The 19,566-nt window shown below is 41.7% G+C and overlaps 2 protein-coding genes across 11 annotated transcripts in view; both read right to left on the bottom strand.

Annotated features, from left to right (window-relative positions):
* The window catches only part of LOC105889509 (calcium/calmodulin-dependent protein kinase type II subunit beta), a 70,581-nt gene extending 55,129 nt beyond the window's left edge, over positions 1 to 15,452 (bottom strand). For all 10 annotated transcript variants that reach the window (XM_031577157.2, XM_042709295.1, XM_042709294.1 and 7 more), the window contains exons 1-2: positions 14,803 to 15,452; positions 8,294 to 8,388 (exon numbers count right to left, since the gene is read on the bottom strand). The gene's annotated coding sequence lies outside the window, so the exon portion shown is untranslated. The remainder of the gene's footprint in view (positions 1 to 8,293; positions 8,389 to 14,802) is intronic.
* Positions 15,453 to 15,589: 137 nt separating this feature from the next.
* Positions 15,590 to 19,515, bottom strand: nudcd3 (NudC domain containing 3). The gene is made up of 6 exons (XM_012815386.3): positions 19,142 to 19,515; positions 18,272 to 18,618; positions 17,940 to 18,072; positions 17,408 to 17,551; positions 16,988 to 17,176; positions 15,590 to 16,326 (listed from the first exon to the last, which is right to left on the bottom strand). Exons 1-6 carry the CDS (start codon positions 19,337 to 19,339, stop codon positions 16,216 to 16,218), a joined length of 1,122 nt encoding a protein of 373 aa, XP_012670840.1. The 5' UTR covers positions 19,340 to 19,515; the 3' UTR covers positions 15,590 to 16,215.
* Between the last annotated feature and the right edge of the window lie 51 nt (positions 19,516 to 19,566).

Consider the following 19,566-nt stretch of genomic DNA (forward strand, 5'->3'; position numbering starts at 1 on the left):
CATAAAAGAAACAACATCCTGCATGTTGTAGAATACACACAGTACAGCTGTAGTTTGTGCCAGTACTGTTTTTGTGAGGGTAATTTGATTTGACCGACTGTAAATGCTGAATATGCTAAATGCATTTTATTTGCATTGAAAATGTTTAAAGAGAAAACATATTTGTGGAACCCAAAATTGTGGCTGTGTCTATTTTTTTGTATAAAATGCAATATTTTCAATGTTTACTTTTGAAGTAATCCATAAATTATCCACATGTATTCAGATTAGATTACATTTTTTTTTGTATTGCAATGGATTACGTTACTGACTACAAGAATTGCTAATTTGTATTTAGTAACTGACTACCTTTCAAAGTAATCTGACCCAACCCTGAGCATATTACAGTACAGTACAGTACAGTACAGTATAGTACAGTACAGTATAGTATAGAACAGTATAGTATAGCATAGCCTACATTTACATAACCTACATTGAGCTTCAGAGTTAGAATCCAATATCTATGTATTCTGCAGTTACAAAAGTTCTGGAATTATGACTCAGTGCACATCCTAGAACACAAAAGCCATGTCGGCACGGAAACAGAGCTTGGCAGGCCGGGTGAGTGGAGTAGAGGGGGTGGGCATCTCCCAGGGGTCACAGCAGGACACGTCTGCAGCTTGAAAAGGGAAAGTGACCATTCATAATGCATGAATCACGCACACTGAGAGGGAAAGAAAGACTCGCTCAACCCACACACACACACACTCACACCCCCACCCCAGCCTAGAGTTGGCAGGATCTCACTCCCCTGGTTCACATGCACTTGACTCCACAGCTCAGGGTACAGGTCAACACAGGTCAGGACAAGTCATCCACAGTGCATAAACATGCACAGGCATAGGGTATATTAACATGAGATGAAACACTCATATACACTCTACTGTGCATGAATCACACAGAGGTATAACACACACACACATTAAATACTTACACACAAATACTGATTCAAAGGATGCACACACACACACACTTCTCCCTGACTCCCGAGTCAGACAGCCAGTCCTTAGCTGGCCGCACAGCCTTGGGCCGTTTGCCAGCCCAATCGGTGACCTCACTGGGTGCCAAAACAAAACACACACACACGCAGCCCAAAAACACACCAGGGGGAGAGGAGGGCAAGGAGAGAGGGCAGCTCAGGTGAAAGGAAGGAGAGATTAACTTATTCCATTTTTAATTTTACTTCTTCACTCTTTTGGGTGAAGTGGCCTTCTCTATCGTCTCTGTCTGTCTGTCTCTATCGGTCTGTCTATCTGTGAGATCACCAGTGTGTGTGACAATTGTTCCAACAGTACTGTAAATCAGGGGGTCAACCAGCATGTTTTAACCTGTGTGGTCATGTGGTGAAAGGAATCTGGGAGCTGATAGGTGTGTGTGCCTGTATGGCCCAGCAGTCCAGGGATCTTGGATATGTGTGTGTGTGTTGCCGACATGTTCATCATGACCATTCATAAACAATATACATATGGAGCGTGTCACCACAAAATGACTCAAGTGTCGCAAAAGTTTTTCTAATTTTGACAAAAATATATACCTTACTCTATAATGTAATGTATACTGTCAAACAATCTATAAATATGATTTTGTCTGCCAAATAAATGTGTACGAGTTTAAGTTTTCTCAAGAAAGTGGATATTTTTTTCAAGCAAAAGTTTCTGTTTTAATCTGTTTGATCATTTCATGTTTGGTGTAGCCATTTACCTCCTCAAGAGCTGCTCATAAATATTCACTCAGTATGTGTAGAAAAATAAGATTTTAGCCAACAGCAGAGCTTTTTAGGGGTATATAAACACTAAACAAATTATACATACCTAAATTCTTCAGGGGGATCGGACAATTTATATCGCATGGTAAAACGAGCTCCTTGATTGGCCGAGGAGTTTGTTCACATTTCCGGACATCAAAGTGTTTTCAATGAGAAAAGTAACGATAACATTTTCAGCACTTATACCATCTCACCAGTTTTTTTTATGTGCCTCAGCCACCTGCTACACGTTTACTGGTCGTATATAGCTATAGCTTATTCTGGTAGCATCCATCACGCATATGGAGCAGAATCCTCCTAATGAAGAAGCCATTGAAATTGCATGGAGCAGAGCTGATCTCTTTGGACTAAAAGCGGTGAAGACAAGGCAGCTACTGTATATCTTTAACAACAGACTTCTCTGAACAGCATGTAGAGGATGACTCCTATACTTTTCATATTTCAGACATTCAGTATTCATATGAAGTACAAATTCAGTGGAATTACCGTTCTTGAATAGGTTACATAGGACTACAACAGATAAAATGAGTCTTTAACTTTTTTATATAAACTGTCCAAATATTAACCATTTGAGATCATTTTTTTTTCATTTGGTTGTCATTTATCTTTGTGCATGACGATTGAATGACAGGAAGTCTCAATTGCTATGGTTAAATTTCAATGTACACATCAAAAGGTGTACAGTTGATTTCATTCCAAACTTGATTTCCTGGTAAGATGATGATACCTTAAACGTTTTCTCTAATTTATCTGGATTGGCTGCACAAAAGTATTATTATTATTATTATTATTATTATTTTAAATATAATTAACTGTGAATGTATAATATCCAATACAATTATACAAAATATCCAACTGTCCAACAGTACTGATTTTGTGGTGACATGCCCCACATAATACAAATGACTGGCTGTGTGATACTAAGTAATCACAATACATGGTGAAACTGGATCCACTATTTAATCCTATGTGCACCATTTGTGTTCATGACTCGAAATAATAATGAACACCCCAGTAACACATAGACAGAAATAAACACATACATGCTCAAACACACCGAAATACTAAGATACACACACAGACACCTGACCTTTCCTTAGTCAGCTGAACCCTGACCTTTCAGCGTCCGTGGCAACCAGAAACACAAATAGCACTGCATCCGAAACAGAATCAGTGGTGTAGAGACTAGAAGCTCAGCCACCTTAAGGACAAACGTATTAATATGTCTGTCAGGACAAAAAAAACCTTTACACCTGATTACTGAAGACAAGACAGGTGACCTCCAAACGGCAACACAGAAGTGAGTGACAGGTGTGGAGAAAAAAACATGACATTTTTAACATATTATTACTTTCTTGCAAAGACAATCAGGGCAATTGGACAGAATTGGAGAATCCACCAGTCCATTTGGATGGATGGCAAATATAAGATTTATACATCCACCCCCCTGCAAAGTTGTTGTGATGAGTGATTGATAATAAAATACAGTTATTACATCGACCTAATGCCATTAACTCACATTGCTGTCTTATGTCAGTTACTAATGAAACAGCCCTGGCCCTAACTGACGAGAGTGAGAAAGAAAAAGCTGAATGCTAACACCCCTTAACTTCATCTCGACACTGATTCCTTTCAACGCAAATGGGCTTCGTGTTGCCCCAACAGAAGAAAGCGAGGGAAGCGATGCTGCCAAGCACAGTTAGGCTTTAGTTAAACTCGTTGTGGACGCACACACAGACAGCTGCAGAGAACACGGACACGTAGTTGTTCTTCTTATACTTTCTCGAGTATGCATGGAGTCTGCTTTCTAAGGGGGCATACTACATTACATTTACATTTACATTTAGTCATTTAGCAGACGCTTTTGTCCAAAGCGACGTACAAGGGAGAGAACAGTCAAGCTACGAGTAATAGAGACCTAGTGTAACAATAAATACTGCTTTACATAATAAATAGACAGACAAAATAGAATAGAAAAAAGAAGAGCAGGAATGTCACTGCTGTAAGTGCAAGTTAAGCACTAGTTGAAGTGCCAGTTAGGAGGAGAGGTGCTCTCTGAAGAGTTGGGTCTTCAAAAGCTTCTTAAAGGTAGAGAGGGACGCCCCTGCTCTGGTGGTGCTAGGCAGTTCGTTCCACCAACGTGGAACAACAAATGAGAATAGTCTTGATTGCCGTGCTTGCACAGACGGCAGTGCCAAACGGCGCTCACTAGACGAGCGCAGTATCCTAATACTCATAGAATGTTGTTGGTTTTATTTTTTGACAGGTATAAGTGTTTATGACAAGACATGAAGAGAGAAATGGGTCATCATTGATCACTTGTTTGGAACATTAAGTCACATCTAGTCCACGTCGTCACAAAAAATTGGAGGGTACACAGACATCCGTACAGAGCCACACGTACACCCTCTGATGACGAAATGTACATCACTCGGACGCATACGTACAAAGTCTAACACTGACCTTATGCGCAACAGGAGTGTGTGTTTTAATATTAACACCTTCAGCTGGAGTTACAACGAAAGTTACACAGCACAAAGCTGTCATGTCTCTTTGCCCTGGAGTTATACCTATCCCTTACACATGTAGCTGATGGGTAACCGGCTCGTATCTGGGCCGGACCTGGGCCAGATCCCTACTGAGTCAGCTGTACTCTTGGTAACTATTCAGCGTTGCTCTATATGACGTGCTGTGTGTGTGTGTGTGTGCTGTGTGTGTCTGTGCTCTGAGGGTGTGTGTGCTGTGTGTGTGGGCATGTGTGTGTGCTGTGTGTTATGTGTGAGCTGTGAGTGAATGTGTGTTGTGAGTGTGTGTGTGCGGTGTGTGTGTGTGTGTGTGTGTGTGCGTGTTGTGAGTGTGTCTGTGCTGTGTGCGTGTAGTGTGCGTGGTTGGAAGTTTGTGTGACTGTGCTGTGTGTGTGTACTGTACGTGTTGTTAGTGTGTGACTATGCTGTGTCCGTGTACTGTGCGTGTTGTGAGTGTGTGTGTGTGTGTGTCTGTGCTGTGTGTGTGGAGATGAGTCTGTGGGTTTGCATGCCCCTGCATCCTTGCTCAAGTCTCATCTCCCCAGCCACTACAAAGCCCCCCCACCCCACCCCACCACCCCCGCAACACATCACACACATACGTACAGTCCACACAAACACACCTTTGTACAGTCAACCCCCAATTCTCTCACACATATACACACACACACACACACACACACACACACTCAAACAAGTACAGTCACCACTCCCCACAAACACACATACATTTATATGTACAGTCATCCCCAACTCCCCCACATACACAAACACACACACACAGTCAAACACACACAAATAGACCGTAAAACACACACGAACACGAACACACACACACACACACACACACACACACACACACACACACACACACACACACACACCACAGCCCACCCCTCAAACTTGTTCCAGTTTCCATTCGCAACCACAATAATAACGTTAACTCTTTCCTGTCTGAAGACTCCCCTTTTTAAGGACAGACTGACTAGACGGGGCCTGCCATCTTGTTCTTTTTGTTTTGTTTTGAATTCCTTAAATCATTTACACTTGCAAGAGCCGATTCTTCTAAAAATAGCCGCTGATTTGTTCAACAGCTCCATGAATATCTGAGCTGCTCATGCAGATGTAACTGAATTTAGCACTCATGAGCTGGTTAGCGCAATGGGTAGAAGAGGGACACTGACACCAGAGACAGAGGTCTTCCTCACACACACACACACATACACTCACACACAAACATGTGTGTATTTGTGTGTGTGTCTGTGTGTGCGTGTGTGTGTGTGTGTGTGTGTGTGTGTGTGTGTGTGTGTGTGTGTGTGTGTGTGTGTGTGTGTGTGTGTGTGTGTGTGTGTGTGCGTGAGTGTGTGTTTGTGTATGTGTGTGGGGGGGGGGGTGTATCTGTGAGTGTGTGTGTGTATCTGTGAGTGTGTATGTGTGTGTGAGTGTGTATCTGTGAGTGTGTGTGTGTGTATCTGTGAGTATGTATCTGTGTGTGTGTGTGTGTGTGTGAGTGTGTGGGTGTGTGTGTGTGTGTGAGTGTATCTCTTTGTGTGTATCGGTGTGAGTGTATCTGTGTGTGTGTCTGTGTGAGTGTGTGTGTGTTAATAACCTTACTGTGGCCCTGTCTCTCTCTGAGCCAGCGGAGTTCTGTGCTTGAGGCGTGTGAAGCTCACAGACAAGCTGTCTGCTGCTGCCAAATGTGTGATCACAAGACTCATTCTACCCCCACACCTTCTCCTTACACTGCTGCAGAAACACACACTAAATAACACACACGTACTGTATATGTGTGTGTGTGTTTATGTATGTGTGTGTGTGTGTATATATATATATATTTGTGTGTGTGTGTGTGTGTGTGTGAGGAAAAGGGTAATCAGTAAATCCTCCTTGTGCTACACCAACCCACATCCATGCTTAACATATTTAAGGTATCAGCCGAGAGAGCAGAGAGCTGTCTGTCAGTCTCATTCAACTTACTATACAGTCCAGAACACAATTTGGCCAATCACACTGTGGCTCAAACAGGCATTTCAGGAAAGCCTGTGTTCTGTGATGCAATCTTGGTCTAGGGTGAGTAGTTATGCTTCGGGCGGAAAAGTGGCACCTTAACATATGCGCTCTGAAAGGCCAATGACTCACCTACATTTTGGTCTTGTTTCCTCAGTGGCAGTCACTGCCACCCCAGCCTCTAACCACCCGTAACAATTGCCTACGAGCACAGATTTTACCCACGATGCAGTGCGGCAGTGATTCAGCCGTTTGCATGTATGAGCCAAGTAAGCCCTACAGAGCAGAACATGTTTGTGTGATGGCTGCTCAAGAGTGCTCTTGCTTTTAATTGATGCCATATGATTGTAATCTACATTCTGGAACAGTCTAAACAGACTGACTGCCGTCCAGCATCCATCACAGTGTCCATGCCAATGAACAGACTGGGTCTTGACAGAGGAAACGGCTGTGTGTCTGAGTTCTGATTGACTGATTGATTGATTGACATTAAAAAAAAATAAGTGCCATGCCAAAGATAAAAAGAAAAGGTTAAAGACTTATTTCCCTTGTTTCTGTGGTGTGGAACTAGGGATGGGCATAATTAATCGATGATCGATTAATTGACCATTAAGAATTTCCTCAATGACATTATTTTTTCATCGATAAAACTAATGCATGTTCTGTTGCGTAGTGTGCGTGTAATTTATTTATTTATTTATTAATGTGGCCGAGATTAATGCAATAAAATATTTTAACGCAGTTAACGCAGCTTTGTTTACTTCTGGTGTGCGTTGACCCATGGCACGAAACCGCCACGTGTCTGCAGTCAGTTAGATAGGAGAGACCGAGACGGTGGTTGAAGATGGAGAGAGCTGAGGGATTGTTGGGCGGAAAGTTTCTGTTTAAGAGGCAAAATGACGGAACAATCGACAAAACTAAATTTGTATGTAGCATTTGTCAAGCTGAATGTAGCTATCACAGAAGCAGCTCGTCTTTAAGTTTTCACCTTAATGCAAAGCACCTGACAGAAAGCAGTCCCAGGTTAGATGGTCGCCAACCCACACTCCTCGACTTCTCTAGGAAAATAACTAGACCAGTCCATGAAAAGATTACCAACGCCGTAGCAGTTTGGGTTGCCGGCGACTGTCGGCCCATCAACATAGTTGAAGACGGTGGGCTGACCGAGGTGATTCGAATTGCTTCAGGGGACAATTCTTACGATTTACCGTCGAGGGGCACCATTGTGTCTCGCATACATTCCTTGTATGACCGCGAGAGAGCACGAAAAAAAAATACAATTAAACAAGTGTCTTGTTTATAAGACACAATTTATAAGATTTAGTCTTTAGAAGAAAAACAAACTTTTTATCGCGATGAATCTAGATTAATGAATTTCAAAATGTGAGATTAATTAGTTATAGAAAAAAAAACTAGGTTTTTTCAATTGTGTTTATGAGCACCGGCTTCTAGCTGTCGGCTCCGCTGCTTAAGAGTACAGCAGCGCATATTTTCAAGTGTAACCATTGAGCGGATCCCGTTTAACTGCCACAAGAGTTGTCCATCTTGTAAGTTTAACTGCCACAAGAGTTGTTCATCTTGTAATAAAGATCTCAATGAGGAAACACGCTGTGCTTTTTTTATTTTCACTGCATTTTTGATATAGCCTATAAATAGTGAATTTTTATATAAAAATAATTAATGATTAATCGAAAATCGATCGTTAATTCTCCCCACGATCGATTAAGACAATTTAATCAAATGCCCATCCCTATGTGGAACCCAGGCAAAGTGGCTGTGTGTGTGTGTGTGTATGTCTGTGTGTGTGTGTGTGTGTGTGTGTGTGTGTGTGTATGTGTGTGTGTGTGTGTCTACATGAGTGTGCATGTGTGTGTGTGCGAGTGTGTACGTGTGTGTGTGTGTGTGTGTGTGTGTGTGTGTGTGTGTGTGTGGTGTGTGTGTGTGAGTCCCGACTCACCTCTGGCGGAGAGCTTTTTGGTGTTAATGATTTTGGCCGCATACTCTTGGCCTGTGCACAGCTTGACACATCGGCGCACAACAGAAAACGCTCCCCTGCAACACAAAGGGGAACATAAAAAAGGGTGAGCCTTCATACAGTGACACTTCAGTGACCCAACAGTTAACACAAGGACCTTCTGCTGGTGACACACAGCTGGTGCATCACACTGCAACTGATGTCCTTTGTCGCAACGCCAGTGAGTGAGCTGCACAGATTTGAAGTGAGAGAGTTGTGCTGTGGATGAGTAAAGTTTCAGTATGAGTACCGGCTGTTTGAGAGCAAGCAGACTGAGATGAACGGAGCTCAGATCAAAGCTGAATGCATCAAATTAAGAGTCAAACTGTCTCTCTTGTATCGACAGACTCACCTAACTCATCTTAAGAATCATAATGGCTGTTTACTAACATATTGTTCTATATGTGTGCATTACCAAATCTGTATATTTGCATGAATATTACGGTATGCTTCTTTTATTCTTTTATTTTCAATCACACACTTTTTTATTACAGTCATATTGTAAAATATTATTTCATTGCTTGAGCTAAAACATGAACAATGAATTCCTTGTAAACTCATGATCTGCAAATATATTAGTCTGATACTGATGTTTTTTGTTGGTTTTGTAGACATATTTTCAAAATGACTCCCCAGTGACAAGCAATTAAGATCTAGCAGAGAGCTGCAGATGACAGTGCATCTCTAACAGGCTGATACAGTACAACCAATACAAGCATGCCAAGCAGCACATTTCCATATTTTTACAGACAAAAAACAGCAAGAGAAAAAAAATGTCATCTTCCAAAGATCTATCATTTTGGACCCATTTCCTGCTGATATTTCCAGAGCGGCTTGCATAACTAACTCTGTGGAGACAGTGATAATGCCTGATGTCATCTTTTGTGGGCTAATTTTAGCGTACCTTGGTGCAGTTACACAATGCACACAACGGATGGAGCCCTTTTTAATATGAAGCTCTGCTGAAGCCAGCAGCTCTGTAGCAAATTGGAAATCAGCCAGATAGATAAAGAAAGAAAGAAAGAAAGAAACAGACAGAGATACATAGATAGATAGATAGATAGATAGATAGATAGACAGATGGATAGATAGATAGAGACATAGATAGATACGTAGATAGATAGAAAGAGAGATAGATAGATAGATAGAGAGAGAGAGAGAGAGATAGATTCTGGGGTAAGGAGGTAGGTTGCCTGGGCAACAGCTCTGGGCTGAGCCTGGGCCGAGTCTGGGCCACCTCTGCCCTAGGGTCCACCGCTATGCGATTGACCTGCTGTACACACACACACACACTGTGACAAGAAGAGTGCCCACACGTCCCTCTGTGGTCTCCAGGCGAAAAAAGACAAGCGCGCCTGTGCATGACTAACCGTGGCAGGGAATCCGCAGACGTTTGACGAGTGCTGGTCCTGACAGGAAACAGAGACCTCCTCCTGACGGGGCCGTCACTCGTGACCCCGATGCAGTTTCATTAACCTGAGTTCGCTGTGAAACCCACTACACTGTCTTGTTTTACAGATGATGATGTCAGCCAAATTTGAAGAAGAAGCTAAATTTGAATTGTCCGTATCCTCAGTTAGGCCTACAAACAAAAATATGTGATTTCTGTACTAGAGTACAAAGCTAAGTACTAGGTATTAGAACTAAATCCTCTGCCCTCTCATCCTCACAGCTACTCCTCCGTTGAGCATTAAGCAGTTTCAACAATGCAAATTCTGAGCAGAGCTACAGAATACTTCTCTAAAAGTTCCCAAAGTAATTACCATACTAGACAATCAGGGGATCGTGACTTCGTCCAGTAGTACGAAACGTAGTTCGTAGACTAACTCTGACTGTACAACAGGTTATATACACATACAGCAATAAGGCTGGAGAGAGATCATATCCTGACTGTGTGATGTTTCAGTGAGCCAAAAAGATGCAGCACCTCACATCACATCACACCACATAGCATTCAGTTTTTAATTTCAGCAAACACAATCTACTCTGCTGACCGAGTAGAAAGAGTGAAGAAAACAAACACGACAAAAGCCAAAAGGCCCCCCCATGTGTCAGGAGGACACCATAAATACACTCACAGACACAGACAGCAGGGAGGGTGTGGCCTGGAGAGCTGCAGGGAGCCGAGCAGAGGCACTGGCTGGCCATGCAGCAGGAGACCAGCAGTGTGAGCTGTGAGTGTGTGTGTGTGTGGGGGGGGGGGGTTCAGTGTGTTAGCAGGGAGAGCAGTGTGTGTGTGTGTGTGTGTGTGTGTGGTTCTCATCAGTGTGTTAGCAGGGAGAGCAGTGTGTGAGCGGGGTGAGTAGTGTGTGAGTTGAGTGAGTAGAATGTGTGTGTGACAGTGGTTGTCATCAGGGTGTGGGCAGGGTGAGGTGTGTGATATGATATATATCAGTGTATTAGCTTGAACAGTGTGTGTGGGGGATCTCATCGGTATGTGAGTGACTTGAGAGGTATCTAAGGAGACGCCAAACTGCATTGAGTTGATTTACTGAGCTCCTACATCGGTCAAGAGCTGGAGATGGAGGAGCACAAAGCCACACACACAGCTCTCTCTCTCTCTCTCTCTCACACAAACTCACACACACATCTGCTCTCTCTCTTTCACACACACCCATAACCACCCACACCCGCTATCTCTCTCTTTCACACACACCCACACTCACACACTCCCTCTATCTGTCTCTTCAACACACCCACAGCTCCCTCACTCTCTCTCTCTTACCTCTTTCAAACCTATGACCAGGGTCAGACCAGGGTTATTTGACCAACGTTTCTCCCTTTTTTTTTGTCAAGTCAGTCGACACAAGTTAATACCTGTTCAACATCATTCAGACAGGACCTGGGCCACAACCCGGACGAGATGAATAACATACAGCACAAAAGTGACCAATCAAATACAGCAATAGACAGGCCCTCCAGGGTTTCACAATTTTTTGGTGATTTTTGCTATCAAAATGACAGATTGGTCAATCTGCGGTCAAGTGGTGGTGAATTTGTGAAAGATTTCTGCCATTTTTGTTTCTCTTTAAACCCTACATAAACTCCACATATACTAGAAAATAAATGAATGAGAGACAGAAAAACAGACATCAGACAGATAATCTATAACAGTATTTCCTCCAATATTTTATGTTTTTGTGTATCATTCATTTCATGCAATGGAGACATAAGACCACAATTTTAAGATGTGTCATCTGATTTCAGAAATTTCTGAGAACTTACTTACTTACTTACTTCTAGAAAATACATGGTCATCTCATCCATACTAGAATGTTATTGAAATTAAGTTGAAATAAAATGTCATGCCTTGGTTTGAAACTGTGAACTTATCCAAAAACACAAGTTCTTGTAATATTCAGAACAGTATTCATGGGTAATCCTATACTATTGCTAAAGAAAAAAGAAAATATGATTATTCAAAATCTGTTGGCCATTCGTGGCCTTACTTTGCCGATATTCTAATCAATCAAATTCACTATCCTGATGACCAGGGGCAATCACGTTTTTCCATCAGGCTACCAAAATATCATAACACCCTGTCCGACAGAATCAGAAATATTCCAGAGTAAAATAAAAATTCCCCTCTTTATTTGCCTTTTTTGCTCTTTTGACATGCTATTTGGAGGGAAAACTTTGACCACCAAACAAACGAGTTGTTGATAATGATGGTTTGTCCACTAGGAAGTGTATGTGTTAACCAGAAAGGCACTAGTCGGGTTGTCCATGCAAAATAGTGCACCACAAAAGCTGAGATCAATACTGTTTGACCCTGTGTTATTCTGTGCATCTGACAATAAAAGACTTGTAACTTGTAACTGTTTTGTGAACATAACAGACACACATATATATCTCGTAACATAGCATTTACAGCGCAACATGAATTTGAAGTTTAATCACATTTTTGATCAAGTCAACATGTTTGTAACCGTGTTATATTAAGAGAGAATAACTATGTCAAATTTGTTCTTGATATTTTGCTCAGGTAGACGTTTCAAACTTTAGTAAGATGCATAACAACCCTTATAATAATTGTTGCAGTTTGTGGTGCAATGTTAAGTTTTTTGTCTCAAATATATCTACCTTTCTACGTTAATAAACTATTTTTGTATTGTTTATTTAGGCTTGTCTTATTCTATTCGGGCAACCAAAATCTGAAGAATGCCTGCCTGAAGAGCTACCAAGGATCAATATCTACTTACTGTATGCTTACTGATACAGTATGGTTTTGACAGATATGGAGTGTAATTTGTGCCTAAATTTACATTTACATGTGAAGGTATATAGGGTATACTAGTACTAGTAGTGAGAGTGCTGTAAAATAGTCTCCTTCTGTTCTCCAAAAGATACTCCCTTGTGTAAAGGCTTTGTGTTAGGATGGGGAGGGGTGTTACCAGCCCCCTCTGCATTCAAGGTTCAAGGCCATTGATACCTTTTTGATACTACAATGACAAGGTCATAAATGTTAGATGATCATTTATTTCTTCATATTAATGGAGTGATGTAGAGCTTTTATGCTTATAGCATACCCAAAACCTTAGAGAATCACCTCAAGTGACAAAAACTGTGGTTCACATGTTTTTGCACATATTCCAGCACAAGTAAAAAAAAAAAATGCTTCTCACTGTATTATTATTTGAAAGGGATTTAAGAGAAATATACAAATATAACATGCATACTACTTACATATTATTATACTTAAACTTGTGCTGACTTAATATAAATACTGTTTAAAGTTTATAAACTGAGTATATACACATAAACTGTTTAAAGTTGGTAAACAGAGTATATAAAAAAACAGCATGTCAGAACCACAAAAATGCCTGAATCTAGCCCCAGACTCCTTGGGGTTAGGCTAGAAAGCTGGGGCAGCTGTAACAAGTAAACACAGTTAACGGAGCTTGCAAACGGGTGCACTAATATCTCATGGAATAAAACCACATACAACTTCCCTTTTTCTACAAAAAATGGTCTGTTCTCACTGGCTCAGTGGGGGCATAGCCTCCTTTGTTGATGACCATTTAAGAAATCTGCAAAGAACCAGTACTCTGAGGATAAAAAATATCACCATCAATCTTTCACAATTAAAAGAATGCTCAACAACAATTTGGCATACTATCAGTGTTTGAGAAAGGCAAAGAATATCTGTAAGGGAACAACCTGAGGCGGCTCTCATAATCATGACTTCAAGGAATTTTAAAAGCACATGTCACAAGCCAATTCAGAAAGAATTGCTATTGCAAATACTGATTTAGAGAAAAAAAGTCAAGACAACATGTAGTGTTCAGACAATAGGCTCCTACCGGCTACGTGCCAATTAAAAAAAAACCTGGCAAATCAACCTTTCAGGGTGTAACGAAGTTAATTAAGTATTGCTCGTAGTTCACCCTCAGCTTGCATATCAGCTTCTAACTCAATTTTCTTTACTCTAATATTTGGCCGAGCTCAAATCCCTGTTCACAGCCATATTCAGTACCTTTTAAGGCAGCACAATAACCAAAAGTGAAACCTTGTTTCAGAAGCTGCAATATATTTTCAATCACGGCTTTGTCTTAACGTGTATTGTGAGAACACAAACTATTCCTGGGTGATAGCCTATCTGTATCTGATGTAGTCATATTCATTTCCTGTAAAGTTAGGCCTATTAGTCTATTCCCAATCAATTTACGCAAGCGAGAAACATTTCTCTCAACACTTCAACCCACGCACGACTGGCGCGCATGTCAGTTACAGATCTGTCAACATTGAAACGGAATCGCATAAACCTCAAAACTGCAGCCACCTCGTGGACACCGACTCCCTTCAAGACAAATATAAATGTGTGTAACATAATCACACGGAGTCTATTTGATAACGCCAGTGGTTGACAAGACGGGGGGCCGTTCAATAATTTAGGAGAAAACCAGGCAAAGAAACGCAATACTAAGTGAGGGGAGGGGGGAAGAGAGCAAAATAATTTCCTCACGTCAGGCACTAGGCATGCTTCGGCACCACGAGCATTTTATAGATAGCAAACTGCCGCCCGACTTTTGACAGCTCAAAATGTCACTGTCTCCGGCTGCTGTGCAACTCTTGCAGGGCCAGCGGAGACGGGGACATTTTGAGCTGTCAAAACGCGGGGCGGTTGTAGCGACCCTGCCGCTGCACCTCAGTCGGAGGTGTGGAAACGTTTGGGGAACAGAATGTAGGCAACTGTCGCCAACACCAACTACTCAGTAGGCTCGCCTCATTTACTTTTAGTGACAACCTTCGGTGACAACAACTGACATATAAGAGTATTAGAAGGATTGTGAAAGTGCAGAAGTAGGCTACAATCTTCATTCCGCCACCTCTACCAACGCATACATTTGCAAATATGCAAACCGAGAAAAGACGGGAGAAAAATACAAACAAATATTTCTTAAAGTATTAACAAGCTACATAACTTCAACAATGTTGAAAAAAATTCTTACTTTCCGAGTTCCTCGTATAGCTGAAATTCGTCAGTAAAACGTGTACAGGTTGTCGTTGCCATGTCTCCGTCTTTCAACGCGGCTCCTGGTTAACCGAAATTCAACTCCACCTTATGATCCAAGCACTAAGTTAATTTCCTGTGAGCAGGTGAGCAGGCGCTGGTAGCTTTAGTGTAAAACTACAAAAAAGTAGATGTTTTCGAGTGAAGGAGAGGTTTGCTGACGCGCAGGCTTGGTTGCCTTTCCAACCCCTCTCCAAGTGTGCGGTTCAGTTGCAATACACTCGATATCCACTGCTCCGCCGACTCCTCCGTCAGTTCCCCGGGTTCCTTGACAGAGGGCGCAGTGTAGCTTCTGATCTAAAGCATCGACTTGGCACCTGCAGCACGGTAGCTCATTTAGCTGGGTGACTTCTGACACCATCGATTTATGGAATATTTAGTATATGACAAAGTCCGCGCGAAAAAAATACAATCTACAGCAGGCCACACAAATAGCATACCATTCATTTTATGTTTTTAAATTCTCAATCACCCCATCAATTTGTGTAAATAAGCATTTTACTACAGTACACTGGAGTAATGGAGTTTAGCAAAGATATTTTAAATCGTCCAACTCGTCACAAAAACAGTTTGAAGATGAAGGTACGACATTATCGGTTTGCAGCGTCCTCTCCTGGATAACACAAGTACTGCTTGGTTGATAAAGTATTCAAACAATCCGAAATGATACAAAGCGATTACATGTTCATATAATCTAGCATTTTAAGAACAAATTAAAAGGCAAGTTCACATTAAACAGACGCCTATATTTATTGAAATCTGGCACACACAAATAAGCAACAAAAAAAATGTCAACAGGAAGCAAAAGTGAACTCTGGCCAGTCAAAATCTTGTAGCTTCAGGATCTGGCAATTATAAACACCTTAATAGTCCTGAGTTTGGCCTTGAAAACGAAATTACGTTGAATAACTAGAAGTCCCTCCACCTCACCAGATCAAAAAAGTTGGTAGTGTGAAGAGGGAAAGGAAAATACAATAAAAATAGATGATGTGAATGGGATCATCTGCCCACCATTTCAACAATGCAACCATAGCTTCCATGACATTTTCCTCTCAATGACGTAAAACTGACCAAATAAAAAAAGCAAACATTTCATTGTAACTGCTACTTGTCTAAAAAAAGACAGGTGCCATCATGCCCAAAACGAAGGGGAAAAAAAGGGAGGCATACACAAGAGCCAAACAGGTTTCAAAACTGTCAATCACGCCTCCCTTTTCTTTTATTGGCATTTAAATAAGAGCTGGATCTTCCCACCGTGACACGTTCCAGCTCTGCCCACAGCAAGGTGTGCACCAGATATCTGTGTGCGCCCTCTGACGTAGGTTTGTTTGATTGTTTGCTTGTATTAACTTCAGAACTGGACAGCGCTGGGAGGGATGTCAAACATCGACGGGTCAAACTGCTGACCCTTGAAAGGGGAGCCCTCCGCATCCCAACCCTTCTTCAGCATGTCATGGACTTTCTGCAACACAGGAAAAAAGGACACAGCTCTCATCTATTAATGAAGCCTTTCTGAGATGCACTGAAAAACATTTGTGAGAGCAAATTGACCATAAATGCTGACTTGGTAAGAACACAAAACCTTCTAAAATACTCTGATGATTTGATACTATCAGCAGCCTGCAGATATTGCATTAATGCTTATTTACTTTTGGATGTAAGAATCAAGAACAAATCATTTTTGACCCATATCAACAACTACACCGAAAGCGTCCAAACCCTTAAACCAGTATGGTTCACAGACAGTCTTTCTTGTGTCTTCATGCCGTACAAGCCTGATCTTTGTACGTCATTTCCTGTTTATTTATCTCTGGCCAAATCTGTGTCTCTTTATAAGTGTTTTGTAACCTGTAAAATGTATTTATTTAACATTTACGGAACATTTATTTATTTACTTATCTGTGTCTCTTTACAAGTGTTTGTAACCCCCCCCCCCCCTTTATTTTATTTCCTGTTTATTTATCTCTAGAAAATCTGTGTGTTTTTTACAAGTGTTTGTAACCCCCCCCCCCCCCTTTCTTTCCTACTGTGAGGCGCATTGTGTTACCCCCTTGTATGAAATGCGCCGTACAAATAAAGTTTGATTTGATTTGATTAGTATGGGATTAGAGTGGTTGTCTCACCATCTCATGGCTCTGTGGCTTGCCCTGTAGTTTCTGGTGGTAGTCGAACGTCAGGCGATCCAGCACCGCATGCTCCTCCTCGTCAACCGTTGCCATGGAGCGCTCGCGGTTGATCTGGTTGATGTCGATCTCCTTTTCACCCTTCAACACGGCATTCCACCACACCTCTCCGCACTTACTGAGCGAGATCTAGAGGAGAACACACAGGTAAAACAGATGCCACACACACACACACACTCAGCCAAACCTCTCCACATTTTTGAGTGAGACCTAGAAAAAACACACAGGTAAACAGATGCCATACACACACACACACCCAAACTTTCCTATAAATGTTACAACGGAACTCTATAAGATGATGAAGATTGCATTTTTCCTGCATATGGGTTGTCATTTCAGAGTTCACAGTTCACTTCCTACCAGAATGCACTGTCCAGGCTCTAGGCTCCAGAGGGAGGTCTCCATGTTGATCTTGTGACAAAGCGCACCTTCAACCACAACCCTCTCTGATGCCCCCTCTTTCAGAGCCACACGGAGTCTGTCTGACTGAAAGTTAACAGACACCTGCACACAAAGTCAGCAAAGTCAATACTATTTCAAGTCATCAGGCAAAGATCACAGAATTCTTCTTTTTAAAACATTATTCAGTACTAGGTCAAGATGTGTCGATATGATAAAAAAGAAAAAAACATGCAGATATTGCAATAATGCCTTTTTAAATGTTTTATTATTATTATTATATATATATTATTTATTGGGTGTAGGAACAACTTAAGAGAGAATGTATTACCCATTTAACAACTACACGCAAAACTGACAAACACTTGCATTACACAATGTAAACATGGTAAGTACCAAGACGTGAGTCAAATTCACACACATTCTAGATGGATACTTTGTTGTGCATAAAACCGATAGATTTGAAAAGGTAATGGAGAGAAAGCCAGCTCACCTGTTTGCCCTTGAGGATATTCGGCTGAACATGAACCTTGATCTCTACATCAGTGTAGTCCTGGGACCAGGTGTAGTTCTCTGTCACTGCCCCGTTGTAACTGTCAGGGTTGCTCTGGAAATCTGATTTTCCTCTAAAAACAAAACAATAAATGTACAAATATTTATGTCCAGATTGAGAAATATTAAATGTCAAATCAATACAATTTAATAGACTCTAACAGTGCAGAAGGGTGAAAGTATTCAGGGGTCTCCTTGACTTTAGGGCACAGACCAGAAGCAGAAGATCACACGAATCATGATGAAAACAACAGTCTCACACTGGATACTCACGGCTCTGCTGCAGTCGCTCCTGCACCGGAGGACCCCACTGCCTGGTCACCCCCTGAGGGCTGGGCAACACTGCTGCTCTGGGACTGTGAGGAGGCACCGGCTGCTTGAGCGGACGCTGAGGACGGACCTGGAGACAGATGAACTGGAGCCGGAGCCGAGGAAGAGGAAGAAGCCGGGGATGGAGATGGAGCAGTCTCCTCTGCGCTACAGGATGCTGCTGCTGCCGCAACAGCTCCTGCTTCCTCCTGCTCTGATGGCACCTCCAGCTCCTGAATCACTGCCGGTGCCCTGCGCTGCATCTCTCGCTCTCGGTCCGCAATCGCAAACTTCTCAAACGTTTTGAAGGTCTGATGAGAGAAGAAAGTGCCTAAATTAGTTTTCAAGGCAAATACCTGGGACTTTACCTGTTGTTGTGACAACAACTAGCAGTACTATATACATATTAATGTGTTGGATTATTAATCACAGATTACATAGGCACCATCTGCAAAACACAATTGTATTAATTGGACTATAATTCTGAAACAGAAAGAGTAGAAGTGCTAAAGAGGAGGCCAGCTGAAGATCTGGGGAAATCCTCCTGTCGTACACCCTGATGTGTTTGACATGACATGACACATTAGGTGACAGCCAGTGTGAACTAGACTGGTAATCCCTCTGTAGACTTTCTACAGAGTGGTGGTGTAGCTTTTCTGCGGTTTTCTGTCAGTTTTTTATAACCTAGGGTTATAAGTAACGGCTGGTATGATGTTTCCTGAGCAGGAGTGGATTCCTTGAGACCCCTTTTAGCTGTCGTATCCTACACATCATTAAAACAGTCACTAAAACCCACAAGATGTTGGAGTTCGCAAGTGTTATTTTGTTACTTACTCTGAGGATCATTTTCTCTGCTACACCAGGAGGAAAGCCCATACGGTCATTTGGATTTGAAAGTAGACGGTAGAAGTCCGTCTTTCGGTAAAGAAATCCGAAGTAGACCTGTAGAAAATCTTGTATATTTCCAACGTGTTGTAAGATTCCAAGTAGCGCGTTGTCATACATTTCAGTCATTTCTATTGGCGATGACATTGTTAAAGTGTAATAGTATCAACACTAACGCATTGACTGAAATATAGTTAAGTTTGACGAACGTTAAAGTTTGTAAGTCCAATCTCCTTCAGCTGAGTTAACAACATATACCCGACTGTTGACTAGTCTAGCAGTCTATTTTGTTCTAGCTTCTATAGCGTGTTACAATTGTATTTTGTACGGAGTGGAGCTACAGCCATAAACACATTCGTTCCTTCAGTTAAAAA

This window comes from Clupea harengus, chromosome 12 (genome assembly GCF_900700415.2).
Source record: "Clupea harengus chromosome 12, Ch_v2.0.2, whole genome shotgun sequence".
NCBI classification, from domain to species: Eukaryota; Metazoa; Chordata; class Actinopteri; order Clupeiformes; family Clupeidae; genus Clupea; species Clupea harengus.